At 39.4% G+C, this 19,904-nt stretch overlaps 1 protein-coding gene across 2 annotated transcripts in view; it reads left to right on the top strand.

Moving 5' to 3' along the window:
• LOC137600977 (transcription initiation factor TFIID subunit 4-like) overlaps positions 1–19,904 on the top strand; it is an 88,787-nt gene that overhangs the window by 36,623 nt on the left and 32,260 nt on the right. For both annotated transcript variants that reach the window (XM_068322926.1, XM_068322919.1), the window contains 2 exons: positions 2,479–2,604; positions 6,576–6,632. In XM_068322926.1, coding sequence (XP_068179027.1) covers positions 2,479–2,604; positions 6,576–6,632 — 183 coding nt within the window. The remainder of the gene's footprint in view (positions 1–2,478; positions 2,605–6,575; positions 6,633–19,904) is intronic.

Raw genomic sequence — 19,904 nt, 5'->3', positions numbered from 1 at the left:
AAACAGTATTATGAAAACATTTCTAAGGATGCAAAATATTATTAGAAACAAAATGAGACCGAGAAGACGGGGATATATTTTTCAAGAATATCTCACGCAAGTACAATGAATGTATCGCTGTAATTTGATTATGTGTGGATGGTTACCTATTGTTATTTTCTTTGTAAACTCCACTACCAATTATATAATTACTAATTTTAAAAAGAAACACCACCAAAAAAATTGAGCTGGACAAGGACAACGTACATATTGCATTGTTTATGTATCGCCGCGTTATTAATATCTGGTATGTACCATGTATCTGTACTATCCCGCCATATAAATGGGCCAACCAAATGATGGGAAACACACAGTGGAAAAACACAAGAGTTGGCTAAAAATTCACCAGGACAATGAATCCAGTGAATGCAAACTTAACTTTAGTTCCAACATTCAACCGCTTTCGTACGTCTCACTCATAAACCCACACAAAATGCAGGTGCACCACTAAAATAAACACATAAAAGTTGTTATAAGAAATCTTTTTTAGCCTTGGATCGATAAAGAGAACTTTACAGTCAGCTAAAACTTGGAGTATGAAAGAAAGTCCTCGTCTGCGTATACTTGGGTACCTTTCTCGTCATTGGCGACTTCATCTCTCTTAGGCCTTGAATGCAACTACACAACCACATTTAATTGGTGTACATTAAAGCAGAAACCCATCCCGACTACAGACCTAAATCTTGGTGTTGTTGGGAGAACTGAGGGGAAACTTTGAAAATGTGTTTTTCCTGACACCACAATTGAGGAAGAGGAGGAGGGAGGAACAGCATTGCTACGGCTGTCCCCATCTTGTTTTGTGATTCTTTTTCTTCTTTTCATTCGTTCTATTCCTTTTTTGTGGTTTTGTAAATGAGGTGTGTCTGAGAGAGGCAAGAAGCTCTGTGAAGCCACTCTGTTGACATCAGCGAAAAGAAGAAAAAAAAAAGTGTAAAGACCAAAAGACAAAGCGGCCTTAAAGAGCAACCGGGCTTCGGCAGCGGCAGCAGGAGCTACGGCAAGAGTGCCGGCTCAGCGCTCAAACAAAGAGGGGGGGGGGGGCTGGATGCGTGTGTGTATGTGTGTGTATGTGTGTGTGAGGGGGTTAGGGATGAGCCTTCTCTCATGTGTCTTTTTGTTCTACCCACCCAGCTTCTCTCGCTCTCCCTCTCTCTCTTCCTCTCTCTCTCACTCACACACACACACAAACACACACACACACACACACACACACACACACACACACACACACACACACATGCACACGCACACACAGATGGAAACATTTGTGACATAAAAGTCAAGTAGAAGGGAGCGTGGCTCCATAGGAGTCACACAGACATGCAGACATGGGAAAGAAGCTCTGCATTTACATTTGTCTTCTTCCACTCGGTCATGCTAGTATAATGTGAGAGGAGGGTCCATGAATAGAAAAGATTTGCATGATAAAGTGGTTCGGATGAGGTTAAAGTTATCTTCACTGCATACTTACTCGCTGTACTTAACAATAAGGTGTGTCTTTCAAGTCTTTCACAGCTAGAAAAACTAGAAAAGCACAAAAACCCCTAAGAAGCCCATATATAATTCGCAGTTTCCCACTTTTACTCTCAGCTGAGGACAGATATGCACACACACACCTCTTGTTAAACTTTCTTTTTGGCAGTTTTCTCTCCACCTGTCCAGCTGCTTCTCTCTCTGTCTCATGTTGTGTCTTCTTTTAGCTGAGATTCCGCTTTTTTGGCATGCCAGTGTTTTCATATACAGTATTGTCAAAGCAGGAAGCGACCTGCTTACTTCCATTCACTGTGGAATAGTGCTGAAACAAGTATTGAATCATCAACTGCTTTTGCTAAATAGACACAAAAGTTATTTTCAAGCAAAGTGGCTCAAAGAAATAGCTGGTTCCATCTTTTTAATCTCAAGATTTACTTCTTTGAATTGTTCTATATCATTTTAAATGGAGTTTTTTGGCGTTTTGCACTGTTGGCAACACAAAATGATGCTGTCTAACACAATTTATTGAGCAGAATTCGCCATTGGTTTGACTTATCATTATAACAACATTTTTGAGACAACTGATAATCCATTTACAGTTTTTTTAGTTGTGTTGACTCTCATAATACATGACAATTTGTACCTAACATAGTGTCACGTACATCATTTGTTAGGTGATTTGTGAGGAGTACAACTCGTCTTGCTATTCTTTGCCCCTCACTTAATTTTCTGTCAAAAATGTCAGACAAATATTTTACTACCATTACCTCTGCTAAGGGTGAAATGCATGTTCTGTAATTTAATTTCAGTAGATGATGTATTTCTGAGGTAATTTAGTCTGTATTGATGAACTGTTCTAACATTCTGAAATTTGTGCCAAAAGTCTCATCACAGCCGTTGAATGGCACTTTTAGATTTTTTCCAACTGTTGCCATCGCAGTGATTTTCTTTCAATCTCCTTGTCAGGATGATGAGTGTTATGAGCAGTCTGCAGACGTTCGCTCTCAGCTTCGCTTCTTCGAGCAGATGGAGAGAATTGAGAAGCAGAGGAAGGACGAACAGGAGAGAGAGATCCTGTTGAAAGCAGCTAAAGTAAGTTATTGTCACCTCAAAGTCCTACTGTGTGTGTGTGTGTATATGTGTGTGTATATGTGTGTGTGTGTGAGAGAGACTTGTTATGTTTTTGGTTTTGTGTACGGCTGTGTGTCTGTTGCGTGAGTGCTGCTCCTGTGTCGGCCCTGACAGATGAATTAGAGTGTGACACCAGCGGATGAAGTGACCTCCCTGTGTCCTCCCAGGCTCCTGGCCCCAGGGCTCCTCTGTCCTGGCTTTTCTTCCTCGGACACAGCGAGGATGGAGAAGCATGTACTATATGCAACACACATGCACCATGAAGCGAACACACTCTCACCTTCCTCTGTGTACACACCGCAAAACATCACTCTATCACAAACCTGAGCAGCTCAAGTGAAACAAAGAGTATTGAACATCTTTGCTTGAACAGAGATTTAGAGGAAGACACATTACTTATTGTTGAGGTAGTCTTTGTAAAAAAATAATAAAAATAATGCAATATTATTTTGTTAGGAAAACAAATAGAAAAGTTTTGATGTCAAAGATTACAACTTAACCACTTGCAACAAAACAGCACATACGACATCTGTGGTGGTAAACTTGCAATCCCAGGGAGAAACTTCTATTTAATAATGACACAATTAATTTAAATGCAATTCTAACTACATATACTACTTTGCACAGAATCTTGTATGTAGGTAAGAGGTAATTCACAAATCTGTAATTCGTATATGCCGAGTAAAGTTAAATCGTCTTGCCATTATTTTAACAGCTGCCAGATGGTAACACTTACTTTACTCACATTATTTTAGCCATGTGAAATTGCTGAAAGGTGTAGTCTATTCATTTATCATTCCTATCATTCGGTGACATGTAGTAAGTGACCTTATCTCCTTTGAAAAATTCTATCAAATGGAGGTTACACTTTTGATTTGTTTCATTATTGTTCATGACACTGAACAAAAACAGAACAGGAACATCTTGAAAGTAAAAAGGCAAGCTGCTTATTTCCAACAACATCCTTTTCTTATTTCTGTCCACAGTCCTGATGTCAGCCCTCTGCATGGACCTTTGTTTAACAGTAAAAATATAAAATAAAAGAAATAAATAAAGACAAAAAACAGGTCTTTAAATTTGGAAAGATCACTGCTGAACAAAAAAAAAGAATCTTTTGCAAATGAAATTGCCTTGCGGTGTAACATTAGGAGAAAGCTAGGTTAATTTAATTAATTTTGAATGGAGCCAATGTCCCACAGTAAAGATTCTCATTGAAGCACACCTCACTGTCTTAATTGCATTATTACGCTGAGATCCTGCCATGCAGGATATTAGAAAATCTTCTAGTTGATGAAAACTGGCCACCAAACCTCATGACCTGTCTGTTTTTTTTGAGAGACCAGATAGCCTTATTCCTTGTAAAAAAAGAAGAAGACATTAACTCAGCAGGAAAACAAGTATTTTGAAGCGTGTTGTTAAAACAACCAGGATGCTTTTATATCCTTTCTCAGTCCTCAGTTATACACGGTTGAACAGCGTATTTATTTTTTCTCTTTAATAACAGGATTAGTAAGGAATTCAGCAAGTTCTTATTTGAATGGCTTACCTTGAGTCTATTTACATTGCGTGAGCAATGCTAGGTACTATGACTTCACCTCGGGGTTATAGCTATGACTTTTTGACCTTTTTTACCATAGCATTTAAGTCTGGAAAATGCCCACTAACTGTACAACTATATTACACAATAAAATTGCCTGAGAGCATTAGTATTTATTTCTATCTGTATTTGTACATAATATAATTTTCTGTATTAATATAACTTTTTCTGTATTAATATAATACACAAGCATCTTTATCATGTCTGGGAATGTATACCTTTCCTTTAATTTTCAGTATTCGACTTCTCAATTCTACAAGCTCACAACCAAAATGTTGTGTTTCAGCAAGAGACTAAACACATTTATTTGCAAAGTTATTTAAATACAAGGAGAAATCCTGCAATGTATATATCATAAATCAGAACCTCATAAAGTTACACAGCCAGGAGACATATTCCAGCAGCAGTCTTATTAACATTTTGGTCAACATACAGCACTTTCACTGTCAAAAAACAGATGTCCCGGATAATCATCTTTTGCACTTTCAGTAATATGTAAAGCAAAATGAAAGAAAAACACTATAGTTAAATACATCAATGATTAACAGTACAAGTTTCACCTGCTAGACTGGATATTAAGGAGATTATGCCGAACGAATATTCAATTTAAAGTTAGCTTCACCCTTTTAACACATAACCCACAGCCAAATAAAACAAGCACAACCCTCTGGGTTTAAGAAGTTAAAGTAGACAAAACTTGACAAGTTGAAAAGAAAAAAAGTCAACACACATTATCGCAACATATCTTCATCACATCGTAGATTGATCATGTCCTGTTGAAGACTGCAATATTAGAGAATTGAGTGCCTATATTATCAAAATACATTCACCACACTTTAGTAAGCTTGTCAGCATCTTCTGTCCAGTCTTCCTCTCCCCTCTTTTGCTCCTGTAAGTGGGAAAATCAGGGCAGCTGACAGAGGAGATGTAAAGCATGCCAGTGGCACTGTTGCCCTTTGTAAACAGTCCATCTGTACCAACCACTCCCACTCCGCCACCCACCCGCCTCCCTCGCTGCCCGCCTACCTCTCCCCTGCTCAGGCGCCCGCTCATTTGACCTCTTGAATAAGAAACCCATGAAAATAATCCCCTCCACCCCTCTCTTCCCTCCTCCTTCCTCCACAACAAGCCCTCCCCTCCTCTATGCCGCCCATTTAAAATATGACTCAAGTCTTGAGGGATACTCTGGCCAACCGGAGGGTAAACACATTAGTCTTAGATAGCGATAGTTGAGATAGCAACCAGTATGTGAACTGCCTGATATATTTAATGCCAATTAGCAGGAAGGCTAGGGGGAGCAGCTCTCCCCACATAAGGCAGAGAGGATGAGGGGAGGAAAGGGAGAAAGGGAGGCAGAGTGTTGAGGCAGGACCAGCACTGATATTGTATTAAAAGGAGGAAATAATTACCAAACCAAAGCATATATTATTACTTTATGATATTCCAGCTCACTTCTTATTTTGTCCTGGAAGTTTTCATGGTATAGTTGCATTAACCATGTCAGTGAATAAAATAAACATATTAAACTATATATGCCGTAAGAAAAATGCTTGATGATAAGGGAGAAAGAGTTTCCACATGGACCTGAACTTACTTTGTTTAATCTTATACAACTATCAGTACACTGATTATCTCCAGATACATGACCTCATGACATGTGTGTTGTACCATAATCTGTCCATATTGCCTGCAGTGGCCTGACGCTCATGTACATTTGGCTATGTGGCGAAGGATTCCCAGGGACAAGTACATTCACCCAGATCCTGGCGACTGATTAAAATAGAAGTGCTGTGTTGTTAGGCCAGGGACACACACACACACACACACGCACGGACGCACGCACGCACGAACACACACACACACACACACACACACACACACACACACGCACAAACACACACACAGAGATAGCAATGGATAACCGCATTTGCTCACAGTGACACATCCATTGCCACTGATACTCCAGGATCCTTTGGACTGTGTGCGTGTGTGTGTGTGTGTGTGTGTGTGTGTGTGTGTGTGTGTTTGTGTGTGTGTGGGACTGTGTGTATATGCGGGCCTGTGCAGAATTTTTAATAACCTCTTTTGATTAGAATCCCCCTCCAGCGGCTTATTTAGGGCTGGATTTGGAGCAGGTTTAAAGGCCACCGCCCCCTGGGGGGCTGCTCCTTTGCACTTTTCTGAATTCAAATACAATGTCCTTGACACCTCTGTATCCTGTTCTCATTTTGCACTATTTTTGCTGCAGCAGCAACAGATGAGTAGAGTGGGGGTGTGGGGCTGGTCTCCTTAAACCAGCTGTTAACCTGTGTTTTTTTCCCCCTTAACTCTGCAGAGTCGCTCCAGGCAAGAAGACCCAGAGCAAGCTCGACTGAAACAGAAAGCTAAGGAGGTATGCTGCCGCAGAGATCATTACCCTTGACATTTCCCCGACTCCAATGACTTAATTTTTCATGCCCCACTACATATGTAATACCATTTAAAGTCCAACTTAAAAAAGTTTGAGGGATTATTTTCAGTGATTAAATTCTATGTGGAAAATGTTTTTACGCACACCAAACACTCCCTCCACATTGATATATTGATTTGTTTTTGTTGAGCACCATGTTAGTCACCATTGTAGATTTTTAACATAACAAACTAATATTTCCTTTTAATTTTCTTTTGGAAAAAGTAAGTGTCCTATAATATTCCAAATTAGGATGAACAGAAAAACAAGCAAAGTGTGAATCATGTTCCGTTGTCACGTTCTTCTTCTACATCAGCTTTTACTGCTTTACTGCCAAGGTGTAGCATACAGTTTTACAAACTAAGAATGATTTTTCTGATGTAGTGCGCTTCAGTTGGTGGTTTGATGCTGTATCTTGCTCATTTCAAGTGCAGGTCTTGCATATGATAATGCTCCCAGTGGACCCAAGAAAGTAGACCACTCTTATTTTAGTGGTTAGTTAATGGTGTTTACGCAAATCCAAATAATTCTGTCACAGCGGAAGTTTGCGTTTGATTTCTTCTTTGTTTACTCCAGAATAACTTCACTGGATGCCTTCAGTCCTTGGCTCACTAACAAGGATCAAGAGGATTGTGTGGGGCTTCCATAGAGATGTCTCAGTAGGCAGGAGGATAAAACAAGCACCATTCACCTGTTGTTGTTGTTGTTATTGTTACCGTTGATGTAGAACTTAAGGACCAGACGTGGTTTCTTCTAAGCTACTTGCTCTGTTTAAAATAGCTTTTTTTTCTTTCACCCAGGTAAAGTTTACTGAGCGTGTTTGCACTTTTCTAACTAACAATGTTTCTCATACTTACACAATCCTATAGTTTTCAATTTGACTGCTTTTCAATGTCTTTTATTGTGGGCCACTCTTCCCCTTACATTTAGCTTAGGTATAAAAATGTTGCTGCAGGGTAATTGACCATTGTTATTTGGTAGAAGTATTTAATTTTTAGGATTTTCTTTGTCCGACTGTGGTATTGAATGTGTGACCTTCAAGTGCCAAGTGGACATCTTTTACCTTTGGCTACTGTCAGCACTCTCTTTTCTCTGTGTCTCTCCTGGACATTTCTTTCTAGCAACATTAAGCCCTACTGCAGTTTAGAACATTCACTCTAGATCTCAGCCTACCCATAAGCCCCACATATGCAAATGAAGCTGCGTAATAGGCAGCGTGATAGGTTTAGCCCCGGGGTCCATGTGATCAAAGTGGATCTCCTCCCTGTTAAGTGGCAGTCCGCTCGTCATCTGGATACGGCCAGATTAGTGCCTCGTGAGGAGATGCCGCGTACATGTACGCACATTTTCATTTTCATCTGGAATTTTAAGAAGGCGGTTTGGAAATTGTTACTTTATCTAATGCTTTCTCCCGAGAGACAAGGAAGACAACCACCCCCCGAACTTCCTCTCCCATGTACCCACACACACTCAGACACTCTCTTTCACCCTCCCTCACCTCTTTCTTTTTTGCTTAATGGCCATCGTTTCTCAGCCCCTCTGCCTCTCTGGTTTTCATCACCTGAGCTGGCTGTTTGTGTCACTACAGAGTCTGTCGGCACCTCACACATCTGTGCAAATTTCATCAGGATAATGAGCCTGAGCTACTCTTCCAGGCAATGGGCAGAGGAGCCAGCCTCTATTTAAGCCCCTCTCCATGGTCACGCATACAAAACAACCACCATCACCAAACAATCATCATTTTGAAGAGATGGAATTACAATGCGTTATATACTTGAACAAAGTGTTGCTGTGTAAATTGAGCCTGCAAAGATTTGTGCAAACGAAATTTACACACGGTGTTGTGAAGCTGCTGTTTCAGATCTGACCGGTGAACACACATTAACTCAGGATAACTGAATGAATAATATGAATGGTTAACTGTAAAACCAAGGCCAAAATTGCCTTGAAGGCTTTACAATCTGTACAACATGTAACATGTCCATCTGTCGACACTTAACTTAGAGTAAAAACTCCAAACAAAAGGAGGCAAACGGCAAAAACCTCAGGGATAGCAAAAGATGAGGCAGCTCTCCACCAGTCTGTCTTCGATCCTTTGTCCTCCCTCCGTTTTCATAGGTGAAAGTGATCTTTGTCTAAGAAGTGATATAAGCTGCACCCATGTGATCCACACAGACCTCATGGCAGATGTTGAATGGCTACAGATAGCTCATAAGCATTGCTCGCAGTCTCCCATTTAGTCTGATAGCATAACAGAATTATTAGTTCTCACCATGCAGAAGCTCTTAAAGGTTAAAATGGTGACTAAAAGGATAGGTTATGAGTTTAGATTATGCTATTACCCCACAATCAAAAGTGTGTTGTCGGTGGAGCCGTCTATGGTGTCCTACACTCAGCCTGCAGTCCAAACAACACTTTGGTATTCATGTTTCTCAGAGGACTAATCTTAATGCTTTTCAAGCACACCTTTGGCCAATAATAAAGTCAAGACAAAATACTTACTGAAAAGAGTGCAGGAAACTGTTTTCTTGGAGACAATCCATAACCGATATGCTTCAGCAACAAAGCAAAATGAAGTTTCCATGAACTTCACAGAGCGGATTTCTCCTAGATGGATGCTGTAGCACAATTATATGTTAAAATGTCCTCTGGAACATCTTTTAGGATAAACTGCAATTTATAATATGTAACATTTACACATAAAAATTTCTAAAAACAAAAAATATATTGATTTGAATACTTTGATTATACTTAATGTTTAAAACAGTGTTCAAACATGGAGAAATCTGTTATTTTAATATTTAGCTAACTTCCAGGAAACATGGTAAGCACCAGATGATGCCACAGATTGTGGATGTCTGTTTATGTAGTCACAACATTTGACATCAAAATTAGTGAAAAAATGAACTACTGTATACACTTATTTGAGGTTCAGTGGAGAGACCACGATCCTAGGATCTGTCCATTAGTTTTCTGTTGGAGGTAAGGACCATGGTATACTCCAGCAGGGCAGTCAGATTTTGCTCTTGTACATTTGTGAGGTCAAACCACATATTCCATATATTCAATAGATATATTTGCACCATCAACATAACACACAAACCTGTCACCAGAAGAGGAAGCTCAGATAGATGCTGGCATGGGTTTGCATGAGAGCGTGAGGCATAACAATCTAGCAACTCTCTTTCCTGCATTCACTACCATTTGGCCAAAAGGTCAGATCGGCTATTTCAAAAATGCCCCCAGTGAAAATCAATGGGCAAATTGTGGAACTCTGCTTCTGTTTGTTGTTCTTGATGGTGCTGGTAGGTCTGTGTGTTCTATCTGTTCCATCACCGAGGTAGGAGGCCAGGCAATGCCTAGTCATTGAAAGTGAGCAAATGAGAGAGAGGGAGGAAGGAGACAGGAGAGACAAAGAGATGGAGAAAAAAGAAGATGGAGGGGGGGGTTAAGGCCAGTAGAGATTCATCACAATGTCAGAAACACAGACACACTGCAGCCACAGATTCATCATCGCAACTGCATCTGCAGGCACAACTGGACACAGGAAACAAGTGAAGTGAAGAGGAGTGGAGTAAGGGCAGGCAGGGAGAGATGAGGAGTAAGACAAATTTGCAACAGCAGCTGGCCAAAATTTGACCGATGATCGTGTTAGGGCCTGATCAGCAAGTAAACCATGTCATCCACCAATGCTAAACTTCCCAGTGTATAGTACTGTTGAGAATAAGTTGGTTAAGAACCTGACCTTTATAAACTGTTGCTGTCTTAGGTTATTTTCATCCCTTTATTGGTGTGATGCTTTCACACTGTGACTGTTGTAAAAGATGCAAGATGGAATCACCAAAATGTCATGTGACATGGTAGAAAGCACACGAAGGCACACTCATCCAACCAAATGAATTATTCATCCATTTTTAATGTGGTCACTTCCATTTAAAGAACCTGCAATTATAAATGGACTAGTGAAAGAGAGTGCTGTCCAATAAGAATCTCAGTGGGTTTTTTTTCCAGAATTATTTTCCTCAAATATTTCTATGTTCACCAACGCAAAAATCCACCAGCAGCTTCAAATGTCTTGAAACTCAACCAAATTAATTCTGCCTTAGCTTAACCTTGAACCTTGCATGCTTCTAATTAAGAGCCAATAGTTAAATGTAATTTCTTTTGTACCAACATATATATCTGAATCAATCCATGTGACATATGCATAACCAAGGTTAGATTGAGCATATTTTATCTTATTGCCTTTTTGCCCACATACATGGTTCTTGATTGGCCCAGCATCCTCCACAAGTGGCCGGAAGAGACCACCCACACTAAGCCTCTTTCACCCAGAACATCATCATTCTCTGTAGAGGGGAGCCTCTTGTTTGTCAGAGATTTGTGTTTCAAGTCCTTAGATTTATTAAGCTAGTTATATTTACAAGTTTATAGGCTATCATCCCCTGGCCATCTGCAAACTGCACTGCTCAAAGAGACGCTCTTCCCATTAGGCGGGCCTCAGGGCTAGCTACCCTCCTCCACGTTCTCTCTCTTTCTCTGCTGACTTTCAAAGAGAATTCCTGCTGTTTTGTGTGCCCAAATTCATGGTTGTTATATTCTCGTCTTCTGTCCTCACAGATGTGCAGCACCTTAAATATGAATATAGCATCATCATTCATGGTCAGCACATGAGTTCTAAGTGGAGATTTATGCCCCTGATCACTTCAAAATGAAAGTGGTAGTCCTGAATTTAAGTCCATTTGACTTAACAGCATTTAGAGATGCGAACAAATGCGTACTGGCTGATCCAACTGCAGTTCCTCCTTCTGCCACAACCTCCACCGAGTAGCACAACTGCATGCACACATCTCCAATACTCAACTCCCTTTCTAGTTCTTGTTCGATGTTGTCTCTGTGAGCATCTCAGTGCATCAGGCTTCATACCTTGCATACTTTACTATTATGGATGATAAAGCAAAGTCTAGTTAAAATAGTGGTGGTGATTATCTCTCTGATGACAACTCTTACCTCTCAACAACAATAATTCCGTCCTCCTGAAATTTAATTTTTATGTGCTTTGAAAGATCTTACAAGGAGTTGAAGTGAATAAATTAATCATCATATAATGTCTGTTTTGTAGGTCCTAAAGATAGTACGGTAACCCTATTTTTATTTGTTGCTTTGTTGTCTGTAGTCTTAACTTCAGTTTTTTTTTTCTACACCTCAAGACATATTACAAGAAAAAAGAAGCAGGCTTTAAAAGTACCTTTGGTGTTCCTGTGTGTTTTCGAATATTACAAAGTACTGTAATGAGAAGCAAAACAACAAAAAAATTTTTTTTTGCCTCAGAGGAAGATAGCGACTCATCTCCTCGCTGTACAAGCCTGTAGGTTCACTCCTCTCTTTGTGCGCCAGAGCACTCCTTGGGACTCTTGCAACTAGGGAATTGGGCATGCTGAGCTACGCTGGTGGCGAGGTGCCAGCCTCCTGTGCCTGGGATATAAGTGAGAGGGAGGCAGGACACGTTTCAATTAGGCAACAAACACAGCATACAGAGGATTGTGTAAAAACTTATCCTTACAAGTCAACTTTTCCCTTCTGACCTTTCTCGAAAACACACTTCTGTGAACTTCTCTGCCTCACCTTTTTTCTTCTTTTACCTTTAAAATGGAAGGTGTAATTTCTTTGGAATTCATATGGGGAGGACAGTACCAGGGGTCTTTATGAGGTGATGCTAAGTGTGCCAGCTCGGCCTGCATGTTTCCATTAGATTGTCATGTTGGCTAATTAGAGAGCGGCAGCATGATTCACCTTCTTAATTAGGAGTACTTGCACACCATGTGCCTGGGGGCGGTGTGGGGAAGAGAAGCCCAGCCTCAGAGCCTGCTAGTCGCCTGCTGCCTATGAAGATTCCCCTTCTCATCTACCTTCCTTTCACTCCCTTTTTTGATTTGGAAATGAATAAATCATTGACATCGTCCTCTCTCCGAGTGTGAATATGTGAGTTCTCATCTTTTCTTGGATGCAAATTAGGCGTGATCAATAGAAGGTGAGGAGTAGCGAATCTAAATGTTAAAAAAAGAGAGAGAGAAGGTTGCTAGACGAAGCACGGCAGCATAGAATTAGACAAAGCGAGAGAACATTTAAAGTAGGAAATTTTCCCTTAGATAAGCAGTATTTTTAATGATCACCATTCTCCTCAACGCTCCGGTGTGTCACTGACGGATTCTGCTTAATAATGATTTCTGGCTCCTTCATTAAGGACTGCTCCTCGTAAAAATGTTCATGGCAAATGTTTTTATTTATAAAAAATAATGCTTACTCCAAAGGAAAGTCATTGAGTCTGTTAAAAACGTTCAAGTTATCCTCACATTTCTCACACCCTCCCTCAACACAGTTTTAATTCCTGCAATAAGTTGCAGATGAAGAGGAACCACAGGTCATGATAGTGACACTCACATAATGACCGTAGCTCCAGGGAGTGCTGAGGGCTGTGAATAATTGGTCCTTGGCCCTGGAAACACTTCAGACAAACTCAGCTTCACAGGAACTGGAGCACTCTGAGCCCAGACATGCAGCTCATGCATTTACTTTGAATTCATCTCCATAGGTAAAATCATATAATCACAAACAGATTGGCTGTGTGTGTGTCTGTGTGTATGTGAGAGAGAGAGAGAGAGAGAGAGAGAGAGAGAGAGAGAGAGAGAGAGTGCGTGTGTGTGTGTGTGTGTGTATGTGTGTTCTGTTTCAGCTGATTTATTGTTATTTACAATTATTTGATACAATAGTTTAAACAGGAATAGCTGAAGATTTTTGTCAATACGTGTTGGTGGTTTAAATGTAGTTTAAAAATAAATATAAATTCTGTTTACAGTAAACCCTGGGCATAAGAGGCAAACATGATTCATCATGTTTTAATGATTACTGTTTTGTTGAAAAAAGTACAAGTGACATAGGCAACACTTTTACACAGTGTGGAATGAGATAATTCATCCATTTTTTTCTTCAAAAGAAAAAAAACCCAGCCATTTTTCTACAATGAGCTGACTCCTGCTCCATTCATCTTTGACTGCTACACACAACTCATCACTACCCCCGAGTAACCAGTTTGACCTTGATATGTGATCATAGTTTCTCCACAGACTTAACATCTGTTGACTAAGCAGACCAAAACTTTGCAGACAGAGGATAACCCTGAAATGAAGACATCACTGGTCTTGCCGTTTCTACTGGTGTATTAGCTTGTTGAAAGTTGCCTTGTCTTTTGTTTCTACTGCTTATGTTGTCCATTGTATTATTTGTTGTAATATGTTTTGGTACTCCCTTATATTAATGAACTGTCCTCATTGCACTATTGATGTTTAAAATGAAACACGTCCCTCCAAAGTGATTTTGACCTCAGAAGTCCCATGAAATTAAAATGTTTGAAACAAAAAAAAACAGTTTCAAGTATAGGGTATTTATACTCTGATGTGAAGATACAGTGTGTTACAATTTGGCCTGACAACCTGGTTAGTTAGTTTACTAAAAATCCTCCACACAGTCATGATTCTTATGTCTTTTCTTATCTTTCATGTAAGTTTGAACAAAAATACAGTACAATAATGAGAGCAGCTAGACATGACTGATGAAGAACAATAAAAAAGAGACTCTTATTTTCATTTTATTGTATTGGTAAAATTTTAGATAATTACCTTAGTGCAAATTAGATATGACAGCTCACAGTATACTGCACAATTTTATGCACACATTATCAATATATTCAATATATCAATATATTTTCATATACAACTTTGGTATTACAAAATTCTCTCTCCAAGGATATGATTCACAGTTACTGAGTTCTGCTTAGGTCATACATGTCCATATCCAGCAAAAAGACTTCATTAGCAGTTTGAAGCTGAACTCGTCTTTTTGTAGTGTCTGAGTGCAGAAGGAGAACTGAGTCCTACTTAGTTACTGCAGATGACTCTTCTCTCTCCAGCAAATAACTGCCAGGCACTTTACTTGAACTGAGGCCTGAAGACGCAGCTCACAGATGTTCATGTAAAGTCGGCCATGTTGTTGGTAGGTGAAAGAAATCATCAGATTACAGATATGCAGAAAACACATATGCAAATTGTCATTCTACTCTCATCCAAGGTATTTGGACATTCATAATATATTCTTTGGAGATCTAAACTTATTACTATGACTACGGAATTACTATTGCAAGACAGAATAATTATATTTAATACTGTTTGGACTCAAGAAATAGCTTCCTTTACTTAGCTTCATTTGGGGAACATTTGTGCAAACATAATTCATATCCGGTTTTTAGGGTGTCACATAGCAAAAAGTAACATTTAACATTATCATATGCTACTTTTGCATATGATAAGTAGCACTAAAAGAAACCACGCTTGTGGCTGATGGGAGTGTTATTAGTTTTGCTCTGATTTGATCACTAACGAAAGTACAGTATTGAAGGAATTGAAACTTTCTGAAATTCAGATAAATATTGAAGTTACAAATCATCCTAAAAGAAACATGAATTCAACACTCCAAGACCACCAGGACCACCCAAGACCTTACAGTGAAAAATGTAAATTATTTAGACTCTTGACATTGATGGAAGATTCTTGTGTGGTTGTAAATCAAGTTAGTGGTAGTCTTGATTTGTTTTTATTACTGTGTTTACATAGACCCCAACTGCATAGTTAATGTTTTTAATCAACTCATATATTTTTCTAGTCTCAATCTTTCAATACAAGGCAATGCGGTAATAAATGTGTTGATATATTCAAGTAAAGTCTCCAGACACAACTTTTTGAAAAGAAAGATTTGTTAAAATGTAGAATGTCCAAGAATCGTCACATGTCACATTTACTTTTCAATTTCCAAGTACTTCCCAAAGTTTTCAACTGATCCAAGATTTCTACCAGGTACATAACATATTATGTTTCCACCCATTTTTCGTTGTTAAGCAGTGTTATAGAAAAAAAGCAATTAATGGATTCCTATTGAACCTTGTTAAGGGGTGTTCTATTAGTCTCATAAGAACCCCAAAACCGTGGTGCAGATCTCAGTTACTGGCAGACACAAATACTTTTCAGTTTCAATGAGAACGACTCATTGGTTATTCCCTCCTCCCATATATGGACAATTAGTGCTGGGCAAGCCAGATAGACTGTGAATACAGAGAGTGAGTGGCTTTAGCAGCTTCTTTGCAGAAAATTAGAAATTTTCTTTCTTATTGTTGTACAGGAGTTAAGTTTAACAACAAATAAATATGCCCACACTGTCATACATTGCTGCAGGAAGGTGTGACATGACTCTTATTTGTGTGAATTCAAATGAAGCATACATCAAACACACCCACCTGCAGCCCTTAAACATCCATGTGCCTGGGTTGGAGACTACCCAATGGACATAAATATTTCAATGTAATATACTGACTGCAGATACCACTACCATATATCCCCCTGGAAACTTATTCAGACAAGTACTGGCTTTACTTGTAGATTTACTTGTATCATTGAATTATGTCCTGGATGGCATGGTGGTACATGGGTACCGCTGTCGCCTCGCAGCAAGACGGTTCCGGGTTTGAGCCCTGTTCTGTGCGGAGTTTGCATGTTCTTCTTATGTCTGCGTGGGTTCTCACCGGCTTCCTCCCACCTCCAAAAACATGCATTTCAGGTGAATTGGTTGGTTCCAAATCATAAATAGATATGGGTGTTACTAGTTGTTTGTCTTTCATGTGGCTCTGCGATGCACCGGCGTCACGCTCCTAAGTATGCTGGGATAGGCTGCAGCAACCCTGTGTCCCTCAAAGTGGAAACAGCTGTTAAGAAGAGGAATTAATGAATAAATTAATGTGCCTGTTGGAGGCATGCTCTCCATTCATTCGTCTCATGAATGCATTTAGTTCATTCGAAAATAGTTTGATTTTTATCAACATACACAATTGAGCTTTTACAAGAGATTTGAATCTCACCATTTTTTTTTAACACACACATTCTACCAAGGGGTAAAATTAGTGCTCACTCTAAGTGGCATGTTATGCCTATATATATATATGTATATATACAGTGAGGAGCTCCCCACCGTGTTGTGGGGGAGTGTCATGGATCATAGCTTTCAAGGGGGAGGGTAAGTGAGAAACCAACTCAAAACCCATGGTCTGGTTCTTATTCTGTGGTCTTTACCAGACAGACAGCCCTTTAGCTTCCTTCACAGCCTCGTAGCTGCTTGTGACGTCAAGCAGAGCGTGTTCTGCTCTACCAAGGACATCTGTCTGTAAGCGTCTGGGGGGCCGCAAGCAGCCCCTCAGGCCAGGAGGAGGGAGAAAGGGAGGATGGAGAGAAAAAAAAACCTTTGTTAAAAACAGCAGTGATGGAGAATGGCAAGTTGGCCATCATGTTTCTTGCAGCTCTCACCACTCTTCACTCCGAGCATATCAGAATGCTCTAAGGTTCTTGCTGTTTTTTGGACATTTTTGCATCATAAGGAAACACTTTTCTTTCTTCATTGTTGATAAAAAACTGTATGTGCGCCTTGATGGGCATTTTTATTGAACTAGTAAGGGTACAGAGCTTGGGGTTATACAAGATGTGGTAAACACTTTACAAAAAAGGCAATAGTTAGACTGAGAAGTAGAAGTCATTATATTGAATTGCACACATTCTTCCCAATTAATGAATGTTTTTTTTCATTTCCTCGGTGTATTATATTCGTAATGGTGTAAATAACAATGACAACAGTATATGCTTCAAACACAGATTAATTCTTATTCGCAGGCATTCTAGTGGTTAATTACAGATAAAGAAAGGCATCAGGTATCCAAACTACTGGAATCAACACAATTCTAAATTATGAATTTGTGAAAACACCGTTTTGAGAAATAACTGAAATAATTTCTTTTAAATGCATTGAATGTCATTTTGCTTTTGGGAAAGACCTTCATTCAGTATACAGTAGAGTAATAGTAACAAACATTAGTAATGAAAATATTATTGATATAATTTATCTTGTTTTATTCATTCACCTTTTATTTTTGAAGCTCCAGCTTTGATTCAGACAATGTGCTTTAAAATATCACAAACAGGCTGTCGACTCTGAAGATAAATATTAATGTCAGATTTCATACAACTCAAGGTCTTATTTTCATGTGATTTGAAGGAATCTTCCAGGACATAAATTTATGATACGATAATCTGATTAAAACGTATAACTTGATACCTAGGAGCTGAATCTTCAAGCATATTAAACACTTATAGCAGGAAATGATAATGAGTATTTTCATGTTATATTTTCTATTATCATTAAATCCTGGTTGATGTTACTTACTCTCAAAGGAGAGCTTTTTCATCTTGCCTAGTGTTTAAAAGTCCAATGCAGTGGTGTACCGTATTTGTATTTGAAATCTCTGCAAGCAAGGTGTAAATTGTATGTATTTAGCTTAATGACTTCCAAAAATATACATATACTCTATGTACTTTCCACAAACATCTCTGTAATCAGCTGGTATTTTTATTTTCTCATCATGGTTAAAACCCCTTCCTAACATTGCCATAAATTGATTTTGCTCATCATCTTTATGCTCTTCATCTCCTGACCTTTGCTAGTAATTTAATTTTATATATTAAAGTTCTTTTTTCTAAAAGGCCAAAGTAGCACTGATATTTTTTTGACATTGGAATAGTAGATCTTCATGTACCATTGATTGGACCTGGCAAATGTATGCCTCCTGCTTCTTGGTTATTCTTCTTCCCCAAGATGAATCTCTGTCGTGACCTTTGCAGTTTTCAGTGGTGAAAGCACCCGTGGCTTCACAATGCCTACAGGCTGGTCCAGAAGGTAAAGAATTTCTTACAAGAATGATGCCATAGTGGTAGACTCTGCAAAGCCAATGAACCTATCAATGGCACCAATTGGTAAACTCATGAAAAGTTCAAAAGTGGGATAATGATATTGGTAAAGATATTGTATGAAGAATCTCACTAAAACATGAAATTGACATAATCAAAATTGCTTTAAACCAATAATATAAAAAAGGCATGATTCAAATGAACCTTGAACTGTTCAGGAGAGACTAGACTTAAATTTGTACAATTGTGTCTGTGTACATAGACATAAACGTTTGAATTAAGTGGTGATTTAAAAAAACACCCACAGGAAAGCGGATCGTTCAGGGCCTTGCCCAAATCTGGATTGTATCAGTTGGCTTTCATTAAGGGAAGGTAACCTCGGAGTAGTGGCACCAGATTGAAATCAGAAATCAGTCTGCCTGTGTCATTGCGGGGTCTTTATTGATGGGAAGCGCAGACTGGAGGGTTGCAGATGGTAAACTGAAGCCTTCATTTATCATACAGTCATAAATCTGAAAATGCAGGCAGTTGCTGTGGGCGCCCGCAGCCTATGCCTGGTGCCAACTGCCAGGCGGAGATGCCGGCATCCTGGTGCCATCAGTGAGATAACGGACCAATCTCTTTCAGTCTATCTCGTGCTCTCTTTCTTTTCTGCTCTATTGCTTTCTCTCAGCTCACTTTGCATCGGGATGCTTTAATATCAGGCCTGGAGAGATTTGTGTGTTGTTTGTGGAGAAGTCTTATAAGGTTAGCATTGATGACATTAATGCTACGTTTGCCATGTGAACATGAGCAATGAACGTCTCTAGTCTGTTTGTATTAGCCAGCCACCATCCCCAATTTCAGACCCATTATATTCTATGAACCATTTGAGAAGTATCAAGAGCCTGATTCCCAACTTGATTCTGCCTGGAATCACTTTAGGTACTTGTTGTTTTGATAACAGTGTATACATTTTCAAGTGAATGTTGCTTCAATATTCAGCTGGTTGATCCTGCTGTGGTTATTTCCACTATTTTGTGTTGTCAGTATGTTTGGCCAGTTCCGCCGTGCTAAATGTGAAGTGGCAACACCCTAAAGGCCATGCCTTGCTGTTGGGGTTTTTAGGAAAAAAAAAATCAGAGGCAACTGCATGCACATTCTAGATCATCACTTTATATACCAAAACAACCTTTTAAAGAGCGCATCTGAAAGTTACATGAAATTTTCTCCCGATCAGACAGCACACATGCCTCGCACAACCACCAGTACCCTGTAAATGCACGCTGAGAGATAGCATAAAAGACATGAAAGCGCATATTGATTGTCCCTGTTCGCTTCAACCCAGGCCTCTCACCCAGCGGGCAGGCATGCGGGCAAGCTGGTGGGGAGGCATTCCCAA

Source organism: Antennarius striatus, chromosome 1 (genome assembly GCF_040054535.1).
Source record: "Antennarius striatus isolate MH-2024 chromosome 1, ASM4005453v1, whole genome shotgun sequence".
NCBI classification, from domain to species: Eukaryota; Metazoa; Chordata; class Actinopteri; order Lophiiformes; family Antennariidae; genus Antennarius; species Antennarius striatus.
Note: the sequence above shows the minus strand (reverse complement) of the source record. Positions and strands in the feature narration are given on the sequence as shown.